The sequence below is a fragment of the Lithobates pipiens genome, unplaced genomic scaffold (genome assembly GCF_037356315.1).
Source record: "Lithobates pipiens isolate NorthernLeopardFrog02 unplaced genomic scaffold, aLitPip1_a1.2 Scaffold_10, whole genome shotgun sequence".
Lineage (NCBI taxonomy): Eukaryota > Metazoa > Chordata > Amphibia > Anura > Ranidae > Lithobates > Lithobates pipiens.
In genome coordinates, this window is record NW_027507686.1 from 160,897,517 (window position 1) to 160,924,429 (window position 26,913).

At 46.1% G+C, this 26,913-nt stretch overlaps 1 protein-coding gene across 1 annotated transcript in view; it reads right to left on the minus strand.

Annotated features, from left to right (window-relative positions):
- Nucleotides 1-26,913, minus strand: part of POLA2 (DNA polymerase alpha 2, accessory subunit) — a 164,547-nt gene that overhangs the window by 132,579 nt on the left and 5,055 nt on the right. Inside the window, exons 2-3 of the mRNA XM_077458701.1 lie at nucleotides 12,583-12,715; nucleotides 9,865-9,989 (exon numbers count right to left, since the gene is read on the minus strand). Coding sequence (XP_077314827.1) covers nucleotides 9,865-9,989; nucleotides 12,583-12,661 — 204 coding nt within the window. The 5' untranslated portion in view covers nucleotides 12,662-12,715. The remainder of the gene's footprint in view (nucleotides 1-9,864; nucleotides 9,990-12,582; nucleotides 12,716-26,913) is intronic.

Sequence of the window (26,913 nt, forward strand, 5' to 3'; positions counted from 1 at the left end):
CTCAGACAGCTTCCGAGTCTGAGGGAGAGGAAGAGTCCTCTAGGGCGTCCAGATACAAGTTATCTTTGGACGATGTGGGAGACCTTCTTAAAGAGATATATGACACTCTGGAAATGAGGGAAGAATAGGTCCAACTTTCCAAGCACAACCTTATGTATCAGGGGTCTAGTGCTCAGAAAAACAGGGTATTCCCCCGTACATAAGTCATTGATTCAAGCGATTTTGCTGGAGTGGGAGCAGTGGGAAAAGAGGCCTTATTTTTCAAGGCGCCTTAAACTGAGGTTCCCTTTTGAAACAGATGCAGTGCATCCCTGGAACAAGGTCCCCAAACTTGATGCCCCTTTAGCCAAGGTCTCCAAGAAGACAGATTTGGCCTTTGATGACATGGGTTCACTCAGGGATCCCATGGATAAGAGGGGGGACGTGCTGCATAAAAGGGCCTGGGATGCCTCTTCAATTGGGCTCAAGCCAGCCCTTGCAGCTACCTGTTTGGCCAGAAATCTAGAGTGTTGGCTTACCCAGTTGCAGTCGTATATTTTGGCAGGCACTTCCAGGCAACAGCTGTTGAAGTCTTTCCTGTTACTGTTCAAGGCAGTAGGGTTTTTGGCTGATGCCTCCGCAGAATCTGTTACATTAGCAGCTAGGTCTGCTGCATTAGTGAATGCAGCCAGAAGGGCTGTATGGCTTAAAGCCTGGACGGGCGACATGGCCTCAAAGCTAAAACTGTGTGGGTTACCTTTTTCGGGGGACCACTTGTTCGGGTCAGGCCTGCAGGAGGCGTTAGAGCGCACGCAGGACAGGAAAAAAAGCTTTCCCAGAAAGGAAGAAGAAGGTTGAGGGAAAGCGCTTTTTTCGAGGTTCCAGGCAGCAGAACCTGCAGGAGAGGGAGGTTCGCCCCAAGAAACATTGGTCAGGTCACAAGGGGCGAGGCAGAGGAGGAATCTTATTTAATCCTCCTCAATCCACCCCTAAATCCCAGTGACTCCTGTGTCCCAGTGGAAGGAAGGCTGGGGAAGTTCCTCCCACAATGGACCGCTTCAACCTCAAGTCCGTTCATACGGGATGTAGTAGAGAACGGTTACAGGTTGGAGTTTGTTTCAGTTTCCCCCCACCCCCCCAAATTTTCAGGTTACCAAAAGAGAGAAGGCAAAGGCCCTGGGTCTACTCTTGGGAGACCTGGTAGACCAAGGGGTATTGGTACAGATGCCCCAGAAGGAACGAGGCCTGGGAGTTTACTCCCATGTTTTTATGGTAAGGAAGCCTTCTGGAAAATTTAGGCTGATCCTGAAACTCCGTCCCCTGAACAAGTTTGTAAGATACAAGCAGTTCCCAGATGGAATCGATCTTTTCTGTAACCAAATTTCCTATTTCGGGGTTGTCACATGGCCACAGTAGATCATAGGGATGCATATTTGCACATCCCGATTCATCAGGAATCCCAGAGGTGTCTCAGATTGGCAGTCCAGATAAACACAGAGGTGGTACACTTCCAGTTCCAGGCTCTTCCTTTCGTGCTTTCGGCCTCACCAAGAATTTTTACGAAGCTCTTGGCAGAGGCTCTGTCCCCGTTAAGGCTCAGGGCTATAACGGTGATTCCGTATTTGGACGATATCCTGTTTATAGCCCATTCATCCCAGCAGCTAGAGAAAAATTTGCAGGAGGCATTGGTTTTCCTGCGTTCGCTGGGGAGGCTTATCAACCAGGAAAAGTCCCAGTTGGCCCAGTCGCAGGAGGTTCTGTATCTAGGGTACAGGATCTCATCAGTAGAGATGAGGGTGTTCTCCCAGGGGGAAAGATCAGGAAGGTAGAGCAGGCAGTAGTCCAGCTTCAATCCGGTCGGGAAGCCCGGATCAGGGATGTTATGAGAGTCCTGGGACTGATGACGTCTTGTTTTCCAGCGGTGGCATGGGCAAGGCATCATCAGTGCCCCTTGCATGGTCTCATGCACTGTTATTGGGACGGCAGGGAGCAGAGCCTGGATCAGGTTATGCCCCTGTCTTCCGGGGTCAGGAGATCGCTGTGGTGGTGGCGGGCTCAGGACAACTTGGACAAGGGTCTGCTCTGGTCCCGACAGGCAGCACAAACGATGCCAGCGCCTTTTGCTTGGGGTGCCCACCTGGAGGGCGCCTTAGCTCAGGGGGCCTGGTCGACAGTGGAGGGAGGCCACTCCTCAAACCAAGGGGAGCTTCTGGCGATTTTGAGAGTGATAGATCCAGATCGAGGGGCGGGATCTTCAGGTTTGGTCGGACAATGCTGCAGCAGTAGCTTACCTGAACAAGCGGGCGGGGGGGACCAGAAGCCCCACATTGCAAGCTATAGCAAACAGGATCTTTTGTTGGGCTGAGAGGAACTTGTCCTCAGTATCGGCGATTCATCTGAAGGGCTCTCGGAATTTGCTGGTGGATTTTCTCAGCCGGCAGCAGGTAAGCCAGGACGAGTGGTCTCTCAACAGGGAGGTTTTGGAGGAGATTGCGCTGTGCTGGGGTCGGCCGGAGATAGACCCATTTGCCTCGGAAAGCAACAAAAAGGTGACAATTCTTTTCCATTCACCCGCAGGGTCAGGCCAGGGGGATAGATGCTTTTGTCAATCCTTGGCAATTCGGTCTTTGTTATGCCTTCCCTCCAGTGAGGATGATAGTGGAGGTTCTGCAGAAGTTCTTGACAGAGGCTACAGACCTCATCTTGGTGGCACCTTTTTGGCCAAGGAGACCCTGGTTTGCCAGTCTGAAGAGGTTGGCAATTCATCCCCCATTATCTCTTCCGGTCAGGGAGAATTTGGTTTCTCAGGGCCCCATTCTACATACTCAGATAGAGAAACTCAATCTTACGGCCTGGTATCTGGTTTCTCAGATAGAGTGGTTAAGACCCTTTTGGAATGCCGTAAACCGGTAACTAGGGCGATTTATGCCAAGATAGGGAAGAGGTTTAACTCCTGGTTGCAGGAGCAGGGAGTAAAGCGTCCTGGGATCCCGGCGGTCCTAGACTTCCTTCAGGAGGGGGTAGAGCTGGGTCTTTCTTTCAGCACCTTAAAAGTACAGACTGTGGCCCTTAATGTTTTTCTTCAGACCTCATTACAGCAGAATCCGTTCGTAAGGAATTTTTTCAAAGCTCTAGCAAGATCCAGGCCAGTGAGGATAAGGACCTGCCCTTGGTCCTTAGGTCCCTGACCAGAGGTCCCTTCGAACCCTTAGAGCAGGCATCTCTTAAATGGGTAGTGTTTTTGATAGCGATCACCTCAGCCAGAAGGTAGGGGTGCACCGAATGGGTTTTTTGGTGCCGAAACCGATACCGAAAATGAAAAATACACTAGGCTGAAAACCAATACTGAAACCGCACCGATACCGAAAATGACTGTTTTTAAAAAACATTTTCATACAGGAGATGGTCAGAGACTTGGGACATGGTACAGGAGATAGACAGAGACTGGGAACATGGCACAGGAGATAGACAGAGACTGGGAACATGGCACAGGAGATAGACAGAGACTGGGAACATGGCACAGGAGATGGTCAGAGACTGCAGACATGGCACAGGAGATGGTCAGAGACTGCAGACATGGCACAGGAGATGGTCAGAGACTGCAGACATGGCACAGGAGATGGTCAGACTGCAGACATGGCACAGGAGATGGTCAGAGACTGCAGACATGGCACAGGAGATCAATGCAGCCTCACCAGTTCCCCTCAGATGCAGCCTGCCTGATAAAAATACATGCACAGTGTTTTCCATGTATTCCAATGGCTTTAGTTCACACCATGCAGTCAGTTTCCGGTGCGGAAACTGACTGCATGGTGTGAACTAGAGCCATTGGAATACATGGAAAACACTATGCATGCATTTTGTGCAAAAGAAAAAAAAAAAGCACACGGAACTGCATCTGGTATGAACTGGCCCCAAGCAAGCTACCTGGTTCCGTTCCAACAGACTTCTATTGGGAATGATCATATCGTTACCTCTACTAGCAATAACAACTTAACCCTTCCCCATTCTATCACATGGCGATAAAAACCTAGCTGGGTCAAAATCAAGATTATATATATATTTTTTTTTATATGGCCATTAAAGGGAGTACAGCCTTTGTCTTGTGACCTGGTTTTATATAGCATGGCTACATTCACACAAGCGGCCAGAGGTGGATAGTTTCAGAGGCAAACAAATGACTCTTTTGGATGCGGCAGCACTGTGGGCACAAAAAACGTGCAATTTAGCTGTGGACAAAACTCTGCAGTAATGCTTGCCCTGGGTACACTCTTTACCTCTCATGCAGCTTACCAGTGTCTGAATACAGCCTCACCCATGCCCGGATCAGAGCGGTGATCTCTGTGTGTCACGGAGATCACCTCACTGTCGGGCGGGAGGAAAGGAGGAGGGAGGACGGAGGACTGGGGACGAGCCAGGAAAACACCCCCCGCAATGGGCGGAGGCCCACCCAGGCCCGCCCCCATTATCGGCAAGATTTTCCTTTCGGCAATTTGGCGAAAACACAATTTTCGTCCGATATGTTTCAGCGGCCGAAATTTCGGTGCATCCCTACCAGAAGGGCGAGTGATCTGTTGGCTCTCTCGATCAGGGAGCCGTTTTTGTTAATTTTAGAGTACAGGGTCGTGCTTAAGACTGAACCTAGTTTTCTCACGAAGGTAGTGTCCACGTTTCATAGAACACAGGACATTGTCTTGCGGACATTTTTTTCTTCCTCAGTGAGGGATGAGGTAGGGTCTTTGAGTTTGTTAGATGTTAAAAGAAGCCTTTTACTTTTTTTAGAAGCCACTAAGGTTTCAGGAAGTTGGATTTGCTTTTTGTTAATTTTGCAGGCGCTCGCAAGTGGTAAAAGGCATCCAAATCTATCGCCAGATGGATAATATTGGTGATCATTAAGGCTTATGAGTTAGAGGGGAAGTAGGCTCCCTTAGTAAAGGCACATTCTATCAGAGCAGTTTCTGTTTCATGGGCAGAGAGGGCTGGCGCCTCTCCGGAGGAGATCTGCAAGGCAGCAACTTGGTCCAGCTACACTACGTTTGCAAAACATTACCGTCTGGATTTACTGTCTGACAAGGTGCAGACTTTTGGACGCATGGTCCTCCAGGCAGTGGTCCCGCCCTGACAAGGTAGGTTCCTTGCTTATCATCTCAGAGGCTGTCCTGGATGACGAAAGGAGAAAACCAGAGTTAGACTTACCGGTAACTCTTCCGGGACAGCCTGGTTTCCCACCCGGGGTTGTTTACATGGTGGTGAGGGTGCCTACTGACGTTGTTGTTAGTGTGTTATGTTTTTTCAGAGCCTTCCGGCGGTACTTGGATCAAAAGTGAGGAGGACCACCCTTTTTATCTGATTGGGTAGACGTGTTTCCTGTCCCGGAGGGAGGAGCCCTATATCTCAGAGGCTGTCCTGGAAGACTCCTAGAAACAGAGTTACAGGTAAGTCTAACTCCATTTTTTTAAAATAAATGTGAAAAAAGTGTGGCGTGCATTTGTATTCAGCACCCCTGAGTCAATACTTTGTAGAACCCCCCTTTCACTGCAATTACAGCTGCACGTAATTTTGAGGATGTCTCTACCAGCTTTGCACATATAGAGATTGACATGTTTGCCCATTCTTCTTTGCAAAATAGCTCAGGCTCTGTCAGATGGGATGTAGAGTGTCTGTGAACAGCAATTTAAGTCTTGCCACAGACTCTCAACTGTATTTAGGTCTGGACTTTGACTGGGCCATTCGAACACATAAATATGCTTTGATCTAAACCATTCCATTGTAGCTCTGGCTATATGTTAACCACTTGCCGACCATCCGCCGCAGTCGTACTGCTGCAGAATGGCACGGCTGTGCGAAACTATGTTATGCAACATCGCTTCGCCCTGTGGCCACTAGGGGGCGCAAGTCGATTCGAGTGCCTGGCAGTCGCGATCACCCCCGACACACAGAGAGCCAGGACCTGTGTGTGTGTAAACAGTTTCCGGTATGAACAGACAGATCGTCTGTTCATACAGAGTACGATCTGTCCCCCAAATGGCTTCACGCAAACAGCAAACTGGGCTTCTTATGGCATTCTTTCAACAATGGCTTTCTTCTTGTCGCTCTTCCATAAAGGTCAGATTTGTAGAGTGAACAACTAATAGTTGTCCTGTGGACAGATTCCTCCACCTGAGCTGTGGATCTCTGCAGCTCCTCCAGAGTTACCATGGGCCTCTTGGCTGCTTCTCTGATTAATGCTCTCCTTGCCCGGCCTGTTAGTTTAGGTGGATGGCCATGTCTTGGTAGGTTTGCAGTTGTGCCATACTCTTTCCATTTTCAGATGATGGATTGAACAAGTATTCTGTGAGATGTTCAAAGCTTGGGATATTTTTTTTATAATTTAATCCTGCTTTAAACATCTCCACAACTTTATTCCTGACCTGTCTGGTGTGTTCCCTGGCCTTCATGATACTGTTTGTTCACTAGGGTTGCCTAATGCCGCGTTCACAGGATCAAACAATCCGGTGGAAAAGTCCGGTGGACAATCCCCCCGTGTGTAGCCTCCGGCGGACTTTTTTTACCCAAAAGTACGGCGGACTTAGAAAGTATTTTTGCACTCCAATCTTTCCGTCGGACTCGCATTTCTGCGGACAATCCGGCCGTGTGTGTGCGCCAGTCTTCCGTACTTTTGAAATGAACAGACTTTTCCCGCCCGGAGAAAAGTCCGCTCATCTTGAGCACGTCTCCAGGTAGCCGGGGCCAGCGAAGGAGGCGTCGCTGGCCCCGTCACCTGGTATGGACTTAAAGGGGAACCCCAACGCCGAAAAAAAAAAATCGGAGTGGGGGTCCCCCCAGGTCCACATCAGACCCTTAACCGAGCACGCTATCCAGCCGGCCAGGAAAGGGGGGGACGAGCGAGCGCCCCCCCTCCTGAGCTGTACCAGGCCGCATGCCCTCAACATGGGGGAGTGCCTTGGGGGAAGGGGGGGGCCGCGTGGCCCCCCCACCCCAAAGCACCTTGTCCCATGTTGATGAGGACAAGGGCCTCTTCCCGACAACCCTGGCCGTTGGTTGTCGGGGTCTGCGGGTGGGGGGCTTATCGGAATCCGGGAGCCCCCTTTTATAAGGGGGCCCCCCACCCTATGTGAATGAGTATGGGGTACAATGTACCCCTACCCATTCACCTGTAAATAAAAGTAAAAAAAAACACAACACACAAGGGTTAAAATAGTTTATTGCACAGCTCCGGGGGTCTTCTGTCCGTCTTCGGGGGGGTCTTCTCGCCGGACTCCTCCACTATCTTCTGCTAGCTCTTTTGCTAGCGGAGGAGCCCGGCATTCTTCTTTCCCCGCCGCCCTCTTCTTCCGACTTCGGGGGTCTTGTCCCCCTCTTCAGTTCTTCTTGCCGGGCCACCGCGCCTTCTTCTAGCTCTTTTACAGGCGGTGGCCCGGTCTTCTGTCCCTGCCGTCTTCTGTTCTTCTCTTCAGATGTTGCCTCATCGCTCTCTCTGCTCACAATGACGGGGACACGGTGCGCGGCGACTAATATAGGGACATTACCGGATGATGTCCCCCGCCCAGTATGATGTCACAGTCCCAGACGCTCGCTCGTCCCCCCCTTTCGTGGCCGGCCGGGTAGCGTGTTTGGATAAGGGTCTGATGTGGACCTGGGGGGGGACACCCACGCCGATTTTTTCGGCGTTGGGGTTCCCCTTTAAGTCCATACCGGGTGACGGGGCCAGCGACGCCTCCTTTGCTGGCCCCGGCTACCTGGAGACGCGCTCAAAATGAGCGGACTTTCCTCCGTGTGTGTGTGTGGGCGAGTCCGTTCATTTCAAAAGTATGGCGGATAGTCCGGCGGACTTAGTACGCCGTATTAGTCCGTTGAAAAAGTGCCGTGTGTGGGCAAGTAGCCCGTTCGGAAAGATAGTGGGCTACGTGTGTACGCGGCATAACAAACCTTTGAAGGCTTTGAAGAACAGCAGTATTTATACAGAGATTAAATTATACACAGGTGGACACTATTTACTAATTAGGTGGCTTCTGAAGGCAATTGGTTCCAGTAGATTTTAGTTAGGGGGATCAAAGTAAAAGGGGGTTGCGTTGGTCTATCACATAAAATACAGTTACGCTTTTGGTTGTAACATGACAAAATGTGGAAAATTTCAAGGGGTGTGAATACTTTTCCAAGGCACTGAAGATACAGCTCTCCTGCTCACTCTGCCTACATAACTACACAACGCTTCTGGTTTATACACCTCTCCTCTCCCCTTCATCTAGTCACAGTAAAAAAAAAAAAAAAAAAAAAAAAAAAAAAAGAAGGAAGCCATTTTGTGAATGGATCAGGTGAATGAACAGCAAATGGCCCACAATCATCACTGTAAGCATGAGTGGCTGAAGTTTGCAGCTGACACTAGTGTCTGCCAGAATATGAAGTGACAATTTAATTCCCGGAATGGACCATAAACAAAAAAACAAATATAGGAGCATTATCGTGGTGGAGAATTCACTTGCCAGGCCAGAGTTCTGTTCATCATTGACATCTTCCCACCCCTCCTTAAACCGCCTTTACCATTCAAAAACACTTGATACCGAGTATTTTCACAATAATAAGATAAGATACCAAAACTTTGCGGTGCGATTTGCGTCAATACAAATGGATAAGCACATATCCCACTACAAAGAATCACATGCGATATGAACAGGAATACGGTATGATTCCTGTCCAAATTGCACGTTCCTTTGTGTGAGTATATTATATATAAATATATAAAGGGAAGCGCCATCCAGTGGGCAGTTTATTAAAAATGTTGTAACCCACACGAAGTACATATCTGGTCAAAAACAAAATCTGCATAGTGTCCCGGTCTCGTAGAGGATAGAAAATCACGCCCGCTAGAGGTGCCAACGAGGCTGAAGGACATGTAGGTGGTCCACCCCCAAGCTGACATCACTTCCACCCTATACCCACAGGGGTCCCGGAACTTTTCCTCCAGCCCTGTGAGCACCTCCAGGTGGCCGGAATTTTCTATCATTGGCAGGACGGGGACACCATGTAGATTTTCTTTTTGACCAGATATGTACTTGGTGTGAGTTATAACATTTTTAATAAACTGCCCAGCGGATTGAGCTTCCCTTTCTATACAAACACACATGTGATTTTGCATTTGACCAGATATGCATTTAATAGGAGTTGTTTTTTTTGTTTTTTTAATAAACTGCCCACTAGATAAAGCTCTTCCCTTACAATGCGCACAGGAGCGGTGGAGGTCTGAATCTCATGCGATTAGGACAGGACTCACACGGCATTCCTGTTCAAATCGCCTGCGATTAATTTTGCAGTGTTATTTGTGCCCACTTATTTTGTAATGAGGCAAATGGCACTGCAAAGTATCAATATTCCATATCATTGAGTACTTGACCAAAAGCATCAGTACTTCTAAAAAAAATATTGCAATAGAGCTAAAGTTTCCCATGCACTTTTGCCAATTTTCATGCAAAATGTGATGTTAATCTGCTGCTACAGATTCCGGTTACTCATTTTCCTCCAGCAATGCAACACGCACGTTATTTCTTATTTCATCTACTACTTCATAAAAGTCAACTGGTCTACGACTCAGGCAAATGCAAAATAGAACATGTCCGAATAAGCTTTAGTGCGAATGAATGTTCGACTCATTCTGGGAATTAAATTGTCACACCTCATAAAAGATAACATCTGCAGCATCCCCAGCCACCAACCAGGTGAAGTTGGCAAGGCACATAACTTCTTTGAACAATCTTCATAAAAAAAAAAAAAAATCTTTCATGAAATTCCACTTTTAATTAAAGTTGTCCCACTACTCACTATAAAGACAGAAATAAAACCCTTGAGAGTTAAGACAAACACACCCCTCATCACAGCATCATAGCTCACCTCATGCTCCAAAAGATTTAGATTGCTGACTGTAAGATGCTCCAAGTGCCGTGTTGCACTGAATGCCATCCATTCATTGACAATATTCTCCCCATCGAGTCGATGAACAGAGCACAGTTCAACCACTACATACACAAAAAGAACAGTAAAAGTTTGTTTTTGTAATAGCCATTTTATCCAAGACATACATTACACAAGTTTGTTCATTACAAATTATCTAAAATTACAATCACCTTAAAGTGATATTAAAGCCTTCTAATAAAAAAACAACAAACATGTCATACATACTTGCTCTGTGTAATGGTTTTGCACAGAGCAGCCTGGATCCTCCTCTTCTTGGGTCCCACGCTGGTGCTCCTGGTTTCTCCCTCCTCTAGGGGCACCCAAGCAGGCGTGCTCCCGACCCGTGGCTCTGTGTGTCCATTCACACGTGAAGTTGTGGATCGGCCCTGTCCTCTCCATGTCCTAATTGGCTTTTGGCAGCAGCGGGAGACAATCAGGAGTTTGAGTCTCCTGACAGGCAAGGTTCTCGTGAACATCACTGGATTGAGAGGGGGCTTGGGAAAGGTGGGGTTGGGTCGTAAAAGGTACAGGTAAAAAAAACACGTGCCTTTACAATCACTTTTAACGTCTCAGATTCATAATATGAACATGAAAAGATAAGTGTCAGCATGGCAAAAAAGTGTTTTTTTTTATGCTGGACTCCAGGCAAACATAATATACAGTAAACACAGTATATGTGCTTTACCCTTTGAAGGAACTGTAATTCTCCTCAGTCACCTGCCGTACAGCTTTGCAGTTTCTACGATGAAATGTCATCTTCCATATTGGACAGTGAATCCACATTATTCACAGCAGATTCATTGTCCAATGGGGTGACAGGTGACATAAGATTAATTAAACTGAAACAGAAAAGAAAGTCATCTTTCAGGCAATGACCAAAGAGTATAACAAAAAGGCACTCAAACAGTTAAAACCACATAGAAAAGATATTAAAAAGACTAGCATCCAAAGATTCCTCTTCTACTCATCTGTATTCCTAATAAGCTATTGTTTAGCAGAATATGAAACTGCTCATAAAACATGCAGTAATTCATCTGTTGGACCTGGGCTGCTGTCCTGAGCAAGTTGTAGAACTGGTAACAATGTCATTGTTGCTGTTCATTTTGGAAACTCAATTCTGTCACTGCATTACTAAGACCCCTTTCCAACGGAGGTGCTTTTGTGCTAAAAATACCCCCTAAAAACTGCTTCCCAATTATTTCACTAGATACTTTCACACTGGGGCGGTGCGCTGGCAGGGCGGTGAAATAAAAAAAAATCAGCATCTTCGGGGGCATGTTTTGAGCAATTAGGCTGCTTTAACACTGGGGTGACATGTCCGTTAGCAGTAAAGTGCTGCTTTTCTGCCGCTAGCGGGGGAGCTTTTAACCCCCCGCTTGCAGCCGAAGAAAGGGTTCAATTTATTATTTTTTGTGCTAAAATGCCTGAAAACCACCTCAGTGTGAGAGGAGTCGTTAAAAAAGGCCCCAAAATTGGCCATCCATTGAAATGAATAGGAAGAGTTTCCAAACCACTGCAAAATGGCTCCTTTTTCTTTTAGGTTGACACGTGACCTAAAAAAAAAAAAAAAAAAAAACACACATCGCAAAAACGGTACTACAGCGCCGCAACAATGACCGATGTTCTATGGGCAGTTTTTGTGAGCCTATACCCTGGATCTCACGTATTGTGACAAACTTTATAAAAATGTCAATAGAAACAAGTTGTGCCAAAAAAGCTAGCAACACCCTCATCTGATGCATTTCATCCAGCCAACTTCCTCCAAGACTGCCCATTGATAGTTATTATCTTCATTATATCATCCTGTACTTTTAAAGTACCTTTCCAAACTTTAAAACAAAACGATTTCATTAATTAGAACAATGGCAGACTAAAAGGAAGAATTTGGGAATTAGGCCATACACAGTTTGAATCTTGGTCGCTTAAGCAGGAACTGGCCTAGATCTGAAACCATTAATGGGCAGGCTAAATGTACCAAGTTGATCGATCAACTTGGGTACAACCAGCCTGCCGGACTCTCGTGATTATTGTTAACGACTGCAATAGCCGTTAGCAATAATCACTGTCTTCTCCTGGCGGGGATGGCTTCCCCCCCCACTGGGGAGAAGACAATTTCCGATTCCCCTGTCAACACTGTGTTGACGGAGGAATTGTGCAAATTTCTTTCCTGCAACCCATGGTTACAGGAAAGAAATTCACACTGCGTATGGCCTACTTTGATGTATAAGAGATGAAGGAGGATACTATTTTTTAGCCTTTTCTTTTTGCCACATTCCTTTGATGTTACAGCTAACAATCAGGTGGGGTGAATGTTCAGGAGTGAGGTCTGCAGTGTTGTGCAGGGTCCACTACAGCAACTCAAGTGGGGAAAAGTAGTGCACAGTGCAATTAGCATTGAAAAGGACACAGTGAATGACAGAAATTACTCAAATACAACAAACAACATATAAGTATGTATTATGTGCTGTTGGTAACTGCCTGTGGTGTACTGGTGGAGAGATGTTTCAGAAGAAAACACAGCTATGAGACTATTTACTAAAGACAGAGACCTGCTATTTGTTGGACCAGTGAAAAGCAAAGAAAGGGAGAATTACTGACTGAATTAAAGATTTCATATACTTTTTGTAGCTTCATAACTTTGACACAGATTCTTACATTTATCTGGAACTTCATCATCATAATCAACTCCGAAGACCATCAGCTCATCTTGTATACTCTTCACAGACACAAGCATGATGTCACACTGCGAACCTAGGTGAGATGTTAGTCCTTGTGTCCACGATGAAGCCTAAATCCCAAAAGAAAAGAAGTGCAGCTGTCAGTGGATATTTAGAGCTGTCAAACAGTAGTAGGGCTGAAACAACTAATCGATTAATCGACAACTAATTGATTATCAAAGAGTTGTCAACTATTTTGATAAATCGACTAATTGGTCAGCCTGCATACAGAATGCATTCTTTGTTCACATATCAAGAAATACAGTGCAGCACACATACAGCTCAGTACACCATCCATGTCAGTAAGTGCCTGAGAACATATGACTGTGTGAGGAGCAATGCCTCATGGGACATGTAGTCCTGGGCAGGAAGTGAGTGGTTTTAAAGTCAGATGTTTTTTACCTTGCTATAGGGGCACTGTATATTACACACTGCAGCTTGCTTTTGGGTCACTATAAGGACAGGAGGAGCCAGAAGTGTCCATGGGGGACCCCAGAAGAGAGTCAGGGCTGCTCCGTGCACCCCACGCCAAAAAAATTGGCAAGGGGATCCCCAAAATCCATACCAGGCCCCTATCTGAGCATGCCCTGTACCATACCAGGCCTCATGCCCTCAACATGGGGGGTGCTTTGGGGCAGGGCCATCTCTTTCCACCACTTCCTGAATTCCCCATATGCTTTGTAATTTTTCCTCTGCTTTACTTTTAATTTCTAGGTGAGGCACCTCCTCTCAGCATTTGTGGTTCAGAAGACAGGCTCTGTGATCTGTGTGATACAGCAGTGCTACCGACAAGACAGTGAATACAAGTTACAGAATAATTCCAGGAAGTAAATGTGTGGGATCTTCACAATCGAAGTTTACAAACTTCAAGATCATTCAGAATAATAGAAGTAGGTTAAAAAATAATTGAAATGAGGTGGAAATTAAATGATTTTTTTTACATTTTGACCACAGATACAGTTTAAGCTGGCCATACACTATACAATGTGATTGTATAATCTTCCTTTAGATTTACCAAATGAATGTCATAGGAGGAAAAGCCTAAACAATCTGTTCAATCTGTATCAAATCAGGCAGGCTGATGACAGATGTGAAAGATTGTATAGTTTCCATTTTTTTTTTAAATCCTCTGCCCAGTGCCCAGAACTGCATGTCTGGGGCATCGGGCAGTAAGAATTGCTCATGCCTGATGCTAAGCTGAAAAAGAACAATATTTAAAAAAAAAAAATCTAAAAAATTAAATAAAAATAAAAAATAAAAAATCATCTTTTGTTTTGTTGAAAGATTTTGAAAATACGTTTTTTTCTCCTTCACTGAAGTGCTCCGATAGGCTGCACTAATGGGCACTGATGAAGCGGCATTAACCAGTTGCCGACCGCCGCACGACGATGTACGTCGACAGCATGGCACGGGCAGGCATAAGGGCGTACATGTACGTCCCTGCCTTCCCGCGGGTCGGGGGCCCGATCGGGCCCCCGCCCGGTGCCTGCGGCGGTCGGTTTTCGTGCGGGAGCGATCCCGGACGAGGGGACGGCCATTCATTCATGGCCACCCCCTCGCGATCGCTCCCGACGAATGAAAATCCTTCGTGACATCACTTCCTCTCCTGTGAGGAGAGGAAGTGATGTATTCTCTCCTCCGTGTCGGTATTTTTCGTTCCGACACGGAGGAGAACGGATCGGTGAGTTGCACCAACACTCTACACAAACAGTAGAACATGCCAGGCACACTCACACCCCCCCTTTACCCCCCGATCACCCCCCCAATTACCCCTGCCCCCCAGTCACAGTGACACCAATGTCATTTTTTTTTTTTTTTTTTTTGCATTGGTGTCATTTGTGACTGTAATAACTGTTAGGGCAGTTAGGGTTAGCCCCCTTTAGTTCTAATGTACCCCCCTAACCCCCCCAATAAAGGTTTAACCCCGTGATCACCCCCCGTCGCCAGTGTCACTAAGGCTGGGTTCACATTGCAGCGGTTTATGAGAACGAATGTGATTCGCACCGCACTGCAGTGCAAATCACATCCGATCTCTGTGCGATTCGAGTTCAGCCATTCGCCGCACCCGCCACACCCGCCGCACCCGCCGCAAATTCGCACGGGACCCTTTTTTTGGCCCGCAGCAGAATCGGATCGCATGGGTGTTCACGCCATGCGATCCGAGTTTGCAGATCGCACTGCGATATGCAAACTGATCTGGGGGTGTCAGTAACATTTCACTGACACTCCCAGCAGTTCGCATAGGGCAGTGTGAACTGCCGCCGGGAGGCATGCGATGCGGGAACCCGCCGCGCATTCGTGGCGTTCCCGCATCGCTCCAGTGTGAACCCAGCCTAATAAGCGATCATTTTTCTGATCGCCGTATTAGTGTCACAGGTGACGCTAGTTAGGCAGGTAGGTATTTAGGTTCGCCGCAGCTTTTTATAGCACCAGGGACCCCCATATACTACCGCATAAAGCCCCCTGATTGCCCCCTAGTTAACCCTTTCACCAGTGATCACCATATAACTGTTACAGGTGACGCTGGTTGGTTAGTTATTTTTTTATAGTTTCAGGGCACCCGCCATTTATTACCTAATAAAGGTTTAACCCCCTGATCACCCGGCGGGTGTCATTTGTGACTAATAACTGTTAGGGCAGTTAGGGTTAGCCCCCTTTAGTTCTAAGGTACCCCCCTAACCCCCCCAATAAAGGTTTAACCCCGTGATCACCCCCCGTCGCCAGTGTCACTAAGGCTGGGTTCACATTGCAGCGGTTTATGAGAACGGATGTGATTTGCACCGCACTGCAGTGCAAATCACATCCGATCTCTGTGCGATTCGAGTTCAGCTATACAGATAGTATGGCTGAATTCGTGTCGCACCCGCCGCACCCGCCGCAAACTCGCACGGGACCCTTTTTTTGGTCCGCAGCAGAATCGGATCGCATGGGTGTTCACACCATGCGATCCAAGTTTGCAGATCGCACTGCGATATGCGAACTGATCTGGGGGTGTCATTAACATTTCACTGACACTCCCAGCAGTTCGCATAGGGCAGTGTGAACTGCCGCCGGGAGGCATGCGATGCGGGAACCCGCCGCGCATTCGTGGCGTTCCCGCATCGCTCCAGTGTGAACCCAGCCTAATAAGCGATCGTTTTTCTGATCGCTGTATTAGTGTCACAGGTGACGGCAGTTAGGTATTTAGGTTCGCCGCAGCTTTTTATAGCGCCAGGGACCCCCATATACTACCGCATAAAGCCCCCTGATTGCCCCCTAGTTAACCCTTTCACCAGTGATCACCATATAACTGTTACAGGTGACGCTGGTTGGTTAGTTATTTTTTTATAGTTTCAGGGCACCCGCCATTTATTACCTAGTCTCACTAGTGTACCCCTAAATTTAGGGGTGTCTACTTTCCAAAATGGGGTCATTTGGGGGGGGGGTTTGTGCCATCTTGGCATTTTATGGCCTTCAAAACTGTAACGCCCTTAGAAAGCCTGAAGGCGGTGCTTGGTTTTCGGGGCCCCGTACGCGGCTAGGCTCCCAAAAAGTCCCACATATGTGGTATCCCCGTACTCAGGAGAAGCAGCAGAATTTATTTTGGGGTGTCATTTCACATATGCCCATGGTATGCGTGAGCAATATATCATTTAGTGACAACTTTGTGAAAAAAAAAAAAAAAAAAAAAAAGTTTGTAATTTTCCCGCAACTTGTGGCAAAATATAAAATATTCCATGAACTCAACATGCCTCTCAGCAAATAGCTTGGGGTGTCTACTTTCTAAAATGGGGTCATTTGTGGGGGTTTTGTGCCATCTTGGCATTTTATGGCCTTCAAAACTGTAATAGGTAGTGAGGAGTGAAGTCAAATATTTACGCCCTTAGAAAGCCTGAAGGCGGTGCTTGGTTTTCGGGGCCCCGTACGCAGCTAGACTCCCAAAAAGTCCCACATATGTGGTATCCCCGTACTCAGGAGAAGCAGCAGAATTTATTTTGGGGTGTTATTTCACATATGCCCATGGCATGCATGAGCAATATATCATTTAGTGACAACTTTGTGAAAAAAAAAAAAAAAAAAAAAAAGTTTGTAATTTTCCCGCAACTTGTGGCAAAATATAAAATATTCCATGAACTCAACATGCCTCTCAGCAAATAGCTTGGGGTGTCTACTTTCTAAAATGGGGTCATTTGTGGGGGTTTTGTGCCATCTTGGCATTTTATGGCCTTCAAAACTGTAATAGGTAGTGAGAAGTGAACTCAAAAATTTACGACCTTAGAAAGCCTGAAGGCGGTGCTTGGTTTTCGGGGCCCCGTACGCGGCTAGGCTCCCAAAAAGTCCCACATATGTGGTATCCCCGTACTCAGGAGAAGCAGCAGAATTTTTTTTGGGGTGTCATTTCACATATGCCCATAGCATGTGTGAGCAATATATCATTTAGTGACAACTTTGTGTAAAAAAAAAAAAAAAATTTTTTTTTTGTCATTATTCAATCGCTTGAGGCAAAAAAATAAAATATTCAATGGGCTCAACATGCCTCTTATCAATTTCCTTAGGGGGTCTACTTTCCAAAATGGGGTCATTTGGGGGGGTTTTGTACTGCCCTGCCATTTTAGCACCTCAAGAAATGAGATAGGCAGTCATAAAATAAAAGCTGCGTAAATTCCAGAAAACGTACCTTAGTTTGTAGATGTGACAACTTTTGCGCAAACCAATAAATATACAATTATTGACTTTTTTTTTACCAAAGACATGTGGCTGAATACATTTTGGCCTAAATGTATGACTAAAATTGAGTTTATTGGATTTTTCTAATAACAAAAAGTAGAAAATATCATTTTTTTTCAAAATTTGCGGTCTTTTTACGTTTATATCGCAAAAAATAAAAATCGCAGAGGCAATCAAATACCATCAAAAGAAAGCTCTATTTGTGGGAAGAAAAGGACGCAAATTTTGTTTCGGTACAACATTGCATGACCGCGCAATTACCAGTTAAAGCAGCGCAGTGCCAAAGTGTAAAAAGACCTCTGGTCATTTACCAGCAAAATGGTCCGGTCTTAAAGTGGTTAAGGGTGGAACTGATGGACACCAATGAGGTGCCACTGATAGGCAGCACTGACAGGTGGCACTAATTGGCACTGGCACGGGCAGGTTTCACAGCCGATAGTGCAACTATGTGAAACTAAATGCTCTCTGCAGCACCGGTGTGTGAAACTGTATGGAGAGGGAGGAACTGACAAATTCAGCGTGATGTCGGAGGTGGTCAGGATCCATCAGCTATCCAGCCAATGATTGGGCTGATTAAGAAAGGGGCGGGCCACATACAGGTAGCGGCCCACCAAGATCCCATCCTATTGGCTGGTGTTGGATAGCTGGGTCCTGCCCACCTCCGACATCCAACCTCAATTTTGACAGCTCCTCTCTCCATACAGTTTCACACACTGCGGCGCTGCTCTGCCAACAGAGTGTGGATAAGGGAGGCTGCACCTCTCGCCATGTCAGCGGCTGCTGCGCCGCTCTTCCTGCCCCATCCCCACTACTGCCGCTAATCACATTACCAGACAGTGCTCTGTCTGGTGGGCCTACCAGGCACCTCTACTTTCCTGGCCAAGACCCAACAGTCCGCCCTGTAACAAAGGCACCTGTCACTGACAAAAGCCCAGGCACCAGGGCACAATTTCTAGTCGCAATGGCGACCTGGCGCCTGGGATTTGTCGAGCCCTGGTGTATGGTCAGCCTTACACCTGTGCTCTCCTTTCTGAGATGCCATTGCAGTGTTGCAGTCAGATGAGAGGAAGGTGTCAGCTGGAAGTACGCTTTATTCTGATCCCAGTTATCTGGACAAGGACAACACAGACACGACCCATACATATACCAGTAACCCATCATTTTACGACCACCCACCTAATATTGAGCAAATTCCCCTTTTGTCACCAAAACAGCCCTGACCCATGGAGGCATGGACTCCACTCTGCACCTCTGCAGGTATGCTGTGATATCCGATAGCAAGCCCCCAGTAGAAGATCTTTTGAAAAGTGGAACTATAGACAAAACCCCTGTCATGTTGCTTTTTTTTTTTTTGCCATCTTTGAACCACTGTGGAGATTTCCTTTTATGTCCTCTCAGGAAGTGAGAGGAAATCCCTCCAAATTGAAGTGGTTCTAAAAGCAGGTTTTCCACTTTCATATACAGTGCCTTGCGAAAGTATTCGGCCCCCTTGAACTTTTCAACCTTTTGCCACATTTCAGGCTTCAAACATAAAGATATAAAATTTTAATTTTTTGTTCTGAAGAATCACCAACAAGTGGGACACAATTTTGAAGTGGAACGAAATCTATTGGATATTTAAAACTTTTTTAGCAAATAAACTGAAAAGTGGTGCGTGCAAAATTATTCAGCCCCTTTACTTTCAGCGCAGCAAACTCACTCCAGAAGTTCAGCGAGGATCTCTGAATGATCCAATGTTGTCCTAAATGACTGATGGTGATAAATAGAATCCACCTTGTGTAATCAAGTCTCTGTATAAATGCACCTGCTCTGTGATAGTCTCAGGGTTCTGTTGAAAGCGCAGAGAGCATCATGAAGACCAAGGAACACACCAGGCAGGTCCGTAATACTGTTGTGGAGAAGTTGTAAAGCCGGATTTGGATACAAAAAGATTTACCAAGCTTTAAACATCCCAAGGAGCACTGTGCAAGCGATCATTTTGAAATGGAAGGAGTATCAGACCACTGCAAATCTACCAAGACCTGGCCGTCCCTCTAAACTTTCAGCTCAGACAAGGAGAAGACTGATCAGAGATGCAGCCAAGAGGCCCATGATCACTCTGGATGAACTGCAGAGAACTACAGCTGAGGTGGGAGAGTCTGTCCATAGGACAACAATCAGTCGTACACTGCACAAATCTGGCCTTTATGGAAGAGTGGCAAGAAGAAAGCCATTTCTCAAAGATATCCATAAAAAGTCTCGTCTAAAGTTTGCCACAAGCCACCTGGGAGACACACCAAACATGTGGAAGAAGGTGCTCTGGTCAGATGAAACCAAAATCAAACTTTTTGCCCACAATGCAAAACGATATGTTTGGCGTAAAAGCAACACAGCTCATTACCCTCAACACACCATCCCCACTGTCAAACATGGTGGTGGCAGCATCATGGTTTGGGCCTGCTTTTCTTCAGCAGGGACAGGGAAGATGGTTAAAATTGAGGGAAGATGGATGCAGCCAAATACAGGACCATTCTGGATGAAAACCTGTTGGAGTCTGCAAAAGACCTGAAACTGGGACGGAGATTTATCTTCCAACAAGTCAATGATCCCAAACATACAGCAAAATCTACAAAGGAATGGTTCACAAATAAATGTATCCAGGTGTTAGAATGGCCAAGTCAAAGTCCAGACCTGAATCCAATCGAGAATCTGTGGAAAGAGCTGAAAACTGCTGTTCACAAACGCTCTCCATCCAACCTCACTGAGCTTGAGCTGTTTTGCAAGGAAGAATGGGCAAGAATTTCAGTCTCTCGATGTGCAAAACTGATGACATACCCCACGCGACGTGCAGCTGTAATCGCAGCAAAAGGTGTCTCTACAAAGTATTAACGCAAGGGGGCCGAATAATTTTGCACGCCCCACTTTTCATTTTTTTTATTAGTTAAAAATCTTCAAAAATCCAATAGATTTCGTTCCACTTCACAATTGTGTCCCACTTGTTGATGATTCTTCACAAAAAATTTTTTTTATATCTTTATGTTTGAAGCCTGAAATGTGGCAAAAGGTTGAAAAGTTCAAGGGGGGCGAATACTTTCGCAAGGCACTGTATTCTCTGCATTATGGCAAAAAATGTTCTGCATGCAGCGCGCCCCCTCCCCCCCCCCCCCCCATACATACCGGAGCCAGATCTCGATTTAGTGCTATGCCCAAGAGCAGAGGCTTTCTCCCTTCTCATTGGCTTAGACACAGCAGTGGGAGCCGTTGTCTCCCGCTGCTGCCAATCATAGGTAGAATGTGCTTTAATTCTCAGCGGGGGAGAGTAGGCTGCCAGAATAGCGGATTTAAGCCATCTAGCCACTGACCCCTTTGATGCTTGGTGGCTCTTCTTTTTTCCAGAAAAAAGAACAGAGAGTCTGAAGACCGAAATTCTTGTTACTTCAAGATAAATGTAATAAAGTCCTTCTTACATCCAAATTGTGGAATTGGCTCTCTTTCTCCCCTAAAGGGTTTAAGCAAAAGGTTGGTAAGATGATCTCCTGCGACCTGTTGTGGGCTGACACTATTGGCAAAAACCCCAGATCGGTTTTTAGTATAATCCTATCCGTGTAGATGGATTAAAAGGGTTTTTTAACCAACAGGGCATGCAGCTCATCAATTCTCCTAAAATTTACACCATATATTCTACCATTCTATTTGTCGAACAATACCAGGAGTTGTAGACTTTCCAATATTTAGCATAGATTTTTCTGGTTACTGTTTTTCTACTGGAAAGTAAGGTAGTTACCAAAAGCTTGTGACAGACCTTTGTTTCTTCACAACTGCTCCTCAGATACCAGGGGGTGAGGCTTAAGCCCCATATACACATCAGATTTTCTGCTGATTTTTTCCTTCAGATTTAAAAAACCATACAATATGAGGACAAACCTTAGGAGTTTCAATGTCTATGCAATCAGGCAGGACTTTGCACGACATGTTTTGGTAAATCTGAAGACAAAAATCATCAGAAAATAGTGTGTATGGGGCTTTAGACCGGCCACTTTCCGATGATATATCGGACCTTGCAGAAGTAAGTCTTGCCGGAGAGGCAGCTGCCAAGATGGTCTGACTGCCATCTGCAGAACAGTGGTAAACCATGCGATCGCTTAACTTTGATGGGAATTTTGATCTTTGCCTCCAGAGATTCTGTCCTGTGGTTCCATGCTCTCATGAGGAAACTGAAGAGGTCTGAAATGTAACCTTGCCCATTGAATGGCTGGCATGGTCGAGGTTAGTGTTCCTAGGGCTGACATGACTCGTCTGACTGATAATTCCTGATTTGTCTGTAGCAAGGCCACAACATTTTGGGATTTGACCTCTTTCTCTTCTGGAAGAAAAAAAAAACTGCTGCACTGAACTGATTTAATACCCCAGAAATTCTACTTCTTGTGCTGGATTGAAATTCGACTTTTGCACATTTACGATCCAACCCAAGGCTCCTAGATGACTGCAGGCTTTTCCGAGGCCCTCTAACAATTTCTCCCTGGAAGGGGCAAAGAAGATCAGGTCATCCAGGTACAGAGTTACAGCGATCCCCTGCAGGTTGAGAGGTGCGAAAGCTCCTGCCATCATCTTTGTAAATATTTGGGGGGCAGAAGAAAGGCAGACGGGGAGGGCCTTGAATTGTAGGTGCAGAACCTTGTTCCCCATGTTTATCGCCATCCTTAGGAATTTCTGAGACTGAAGGGCTATAGGGATATGCAGATAGGCATCTCGAAGGTCAATTGATGCCATGAATCATTTGTTTGTCAATAGGTCTCTGACGTGAAGATTGAGTCCATACAATACCTCTTGTATAGGACTGATCTGCTCAGCGATTGCAAGTTGAGGATTAATCGAAAACTTCCGGAGGGCTTCTTTATCTGGAATATATGGGAATAGAATACCTGATAATGCTCCCCCTGTGGAATATGAGTCACAACCCCCTGATTTATCAGATCCTTTAACAGGTTCTTCATGGCAAGGGATTTTGTTGCATCACTTTGTAGGTTTGTTATAAAGTACCTTTCTGGGGGAAATCCTAAAATTCTATTCTGTAACCTTGGGCCAGCATGCACAAAATGTACTTGTTTTCCGTTATGCTTGCCCAATAGGGGAGAAAACTTTGAAGTCTTCCTCCCACTTGTAACCAGCTGTCATTGTGTCTTACTGCTTGACGCAGGAGGATGGAAAAGGACATTTCCTTTGCCTTTTCCCCTCTATTCTGACCAACTTTTCTTTTTCTCTTGAGGCTTGTTTTATTCCTCAGCCCTTTGAGGACAAAAAAAATAAAAATTGTTTGCCTGGCTGTTTCTTCTTGACAGGAAAAGATTTCTTTTTATCTACAGTACTGTCAAGAACTGAATCCAAATCGGCCGAACAACAAATCCCCCAGGAATGGGACCCCGTATAATTTGTTTTTAGATGCCGCGTCCCCCGGCCAGGTCTTTAACCACAGAGCCTTTCTGACTGAATTAGTAAGGGCTGCGGCTTTGGACGTCATCCTGATAGGCTACAGCTGCTGACAGGATTGAAGAGGAATCAAGGATTTCTTGCTCAGTTATTATCAGTTATTATATGAGCTTTAAGCTGATTCACGCAATACTCTATATTTCTGGAGACGCAAGTAGTTGTTATTGCTGGCTTGAGCTTGCCCATGATGAATTGCCAAGTTGTTGATCCATCTTTTTATTCATGGGGTCTTTTAAAGACCCCATGAATAATGTCCTCAAATGCTAATATCCTCAAATGCTAGATCGGTTGATCTTGACACTTGAGAAAAGGCTGCATCGAGTTTTGGAACCTTATTCCAGAGAGCCGCTGGGTCTTCATCGAATGGGAACCTTCTCTTATGAGCCCTTGAGAAGAAAGGATTTCTTTCAGGATCAGTCCATTCTTTCTTGATTGTTTCAGAAAATAGTGCGTGGACTGGAAAAGTACGCATCTTGGGCTTGCTGAGTCCTACATACATCCTGTCACGCAAAGACAATCATTTACTCTCTTCCTCTAGGCCCAAAGTAGCATAAAATTGCCCTCAAGAGGCCATCTACATGAGCCAAAGACAACTTGTATTTGGAAGGCATATTCTCCAGCTCGTCCTCATTCTCATCTGATTCTTCTTTAGAATGTGAGGGGGAAAGCCCTTCCTGGTTCAGAGGACCCACTTCCGCCTCCACTACTGGGACTAACAGTGAGCCTAACACTGAACTTAGTTTTGCATGAAGGACATTTCTTTTTAATCCCTGGGTCAGAGTTCTTGGCCTGCCATGATCAAGGAAAAAAAAAAAAAAGGAAAATGACAACCCATCCTTTTGAGTCAGCCTGAAACCATTCAAGATGCTCACCACAGGTGCACAGTGAGGGAAAAAAAACCAGACCCATGTGCCCAGACAGGCCCCTGCCACCAGGGGGAAACACTCAAACTCCTCTAAAAACTAGGGAGAAGAGAGCTAGAGAGACCCCACAGTAAAATAGAGCAGAGCATCCAGTCTGCTCTTTACCTTGGTCTTTTTGGGTGCCTGTCCCACTTGCTGCGGATCTGAGTTAATGCTGATGCTTGTGGCAAAAACACTGGTTCTGGAACTGGTAATATAGGCACCAGACCTATTTCCCCCCCCCCCCCCCTTCATGCGGAAATGTCATCCTGCGCCTGCTTGCAGGATGCCACTCCCTTCCGGTTACCTCACTTCCGGCGGAAGCAGTACCTACGACTGCCCTTCCCAAAGACGATGGAGAAGGAGCCCATCCATCTGGCTCTACATCAGCCTGTGGAGATGGGAGGAACTAGCTCTCTCAGGCAAGAAAAAAAAAATATATTAATAATTTGTAGTAGGGAGCCTTGCCTCCCAGGACAGCACCCTGAGAGCTCCTAACAACCCCAAGTGTTCCCTCTGGAGGAAACACGAAAACTGGTGATAAGTGGGAAGGAGCCTCCTTTTAAAGAAGTTTGGTGGAGGTAGATGTCCTGACAAGTAGGTGGAGCCCCTCTCTCTCTCTCTCTCTCTAGGTGCTGACCTGAAAAGACGTTAAGGGAAAGATATAATAAAATATTTACAAAAATACAAGGGGTGTACTCACTTTTGTGAGATACTGTATATGTATCATCCAACCAGGAAGTCAGTATCACCCAACAAGAGAATAAGGCAGCAAATAGTGACGGTATATAAAACAATATATTGTAGTAACTTACATTTCAATACAGGAAAACAAACATGATGTACACACAGACACGGCTCTCAGCGTGCTAGTGTCTACCCGCCTGACATGTTTCATCCAATCCGATATCATCAGAAGCGTCTTTCTCAATTCTCCCTTTTTGGATTTATTGTTCTTTTAGCGCTGCATGGGAACTTTACTTATATCGACTTGATAAAAAATTACCAGTTACACTTACCGGTAACGGGTTTTCTAGGAAATCTTCCAGGAAGACACATCTGAGATGACGAGTCCCACCTGACAGGAAACACAATCAACAAAGTATAAAAGGCCCCTCCCTTCCCTCTGTCCCTCAGTTATGGCCAAGAAAAAAAAACCACACCGGTGCCAGAGGGTACAATCTGTGAAACAAATACACCAATAGGGCTAGAGAAGATTTCCTAGAAAACCCATTACCGGTATGCCAAATCCTGAGCGGACAACAGCTCCACTCTGTAGTGCTTCAGGAAGGTATTCTGGCTCGTCCACGTAGCTGCTCTGCAGATTTGATCAATTGAAGCACCTGCCCCCTCTGCCCAGGAGGCCGCCAAAGATCTAGTTGAATGAGCTTTTAAGTGAGCTGGGACCAGCTTGCCCAAATGCTCATAGGCCACCGTGATAGCCTGCTTAATCCACCTGGCTATCATTGGCTTGGAAGCTTGGAGACCCTTCTTCTGTCCCGAAAAACTAATTAGCAAATGGTTTGACCTTCTAAACTCACTCACTCTCTCTAAATAATAGACATCTTCTAACATCTAATGAAATTTTTGTTCCTTCTCATTTTTTGGATTCTGACAAAAAGGAAGCAAGCTCAATCTCTTGTGACCTATGAAAATCCGAGGTCACTTTAGGCAAATATAAAGGATCCTGCCTGAGGATTACCCTATTCTCTAAGACTAACAGAGAGGGCTCTTTAATTGTCAGAGCCTGCAGGTCGCCGACTCTTCTGGCTGTCGCAATCACCAGAAGGAAAGCCATCTTAAGGGAAAGAAAACAAACTGAAATTTCAGCCAGCGGCTCAAAAGGTCCCTTAGTTAGGGCATCTAATACTAAGGATAAATCCCATGGCGGAAACTTGTTGATTTTCACCGGGGTAACTCTCTCCCTAGCTGTAAAAAAATCTCCTTATGAGCGGGTTAAGGGCCAGTTTACAATCCAGAAAAACCGACAAGGCTGCCACCTGCACTCTGAGGGTATTAACAGCTAAACCCTTGTCAACCCCGTCCTGGAGAAAGTCCAGGACCACTGGAATTATTTGGAGAATCTTCTCTAGACTGAGCCCAGTGAGAGAAGACCCTCCAGACCTTAGCATAGATTTGTCCATTGACTGGCTTTCTGCTGGACAAAAGTGTATCAATCACTTTTTCAGAACAGCCCTTACGTTTTAAGATTTCCCTTTCAAACACCAGGCCGTCAGGGAAAGAAAGCCAGGATCTGGGTCTAAAACTGGTCCCTGTATGGGAGATGGAATGGAGGAGCCACCAACCATCTCTTCAGAGTGGAGAACCATGCACGTCTCGGCCACCGGGGTGCAATCAGAATGAGGCACCCATCTGACGGATTGCTTCTGTAGCACCCGGGGAATAAGCACCAGGGGAAGGAATGCATAAGCTAGGGCAAAATCCCATCTTTGAGCCAACGCATCTACTCCACAGGAGCCCTGTTCCCTGTCCAGAGAGAAGAACCTTTCTACCTTCCTGTTTTTCTTGGAGGCGAACAGGTCTATCTCCGGCTTGCCAAAACATTGGCAAACTAGGGAGAATACTTTGTTGCTCAACTCCCACTCCCCTTGGTGAATGAGTTGCCTGCTGAGAAAGTCTGCCCGCAAATTGAGGGACCCTCTTATGTGAGCTGCCAAGATTGAGAGAACTGTATCCTCAGCTTCTCCCAGGATTTCTTGAGTCAGCTTCATTAACTTGCTGGACCTTGTTCCACCCTGGTGATTTAGATAGGACACAGTTACTGCGCTGTCTGAGAAAATTTGGACCTCTCGACTCCGAATTTGATCCCTGAAAAGCTCAAAGCTTTTCCAACCGCTAGCAGTTCTCTGAAATTGGAGGAAGCCACTGTCTGTTCTCGAACCCAAGGACCCTGGGTGAAAAGATCTCCTAGATGAGGTCCCCAGCCCCAGGCACTTGCGTCCGTAATTACATTTAGTGGATCCTGCTGGTTCCAGGTCCCACCTGCCGACAGGTTGGATGGAATGAGCCACCAGTCCAGGGAGTTCTTTACCTCCCTCAAGAGACACTTATGTCCAGGGACTCTTCTCCCATCCCAGGAGAAGAGAAGAAATCCCTGTAAGTGGAACTGGGCCCAGTGGACCACAGGGATGCAAGATTACATCAGACCCAGAATACTCATGATGGTCCTTAAA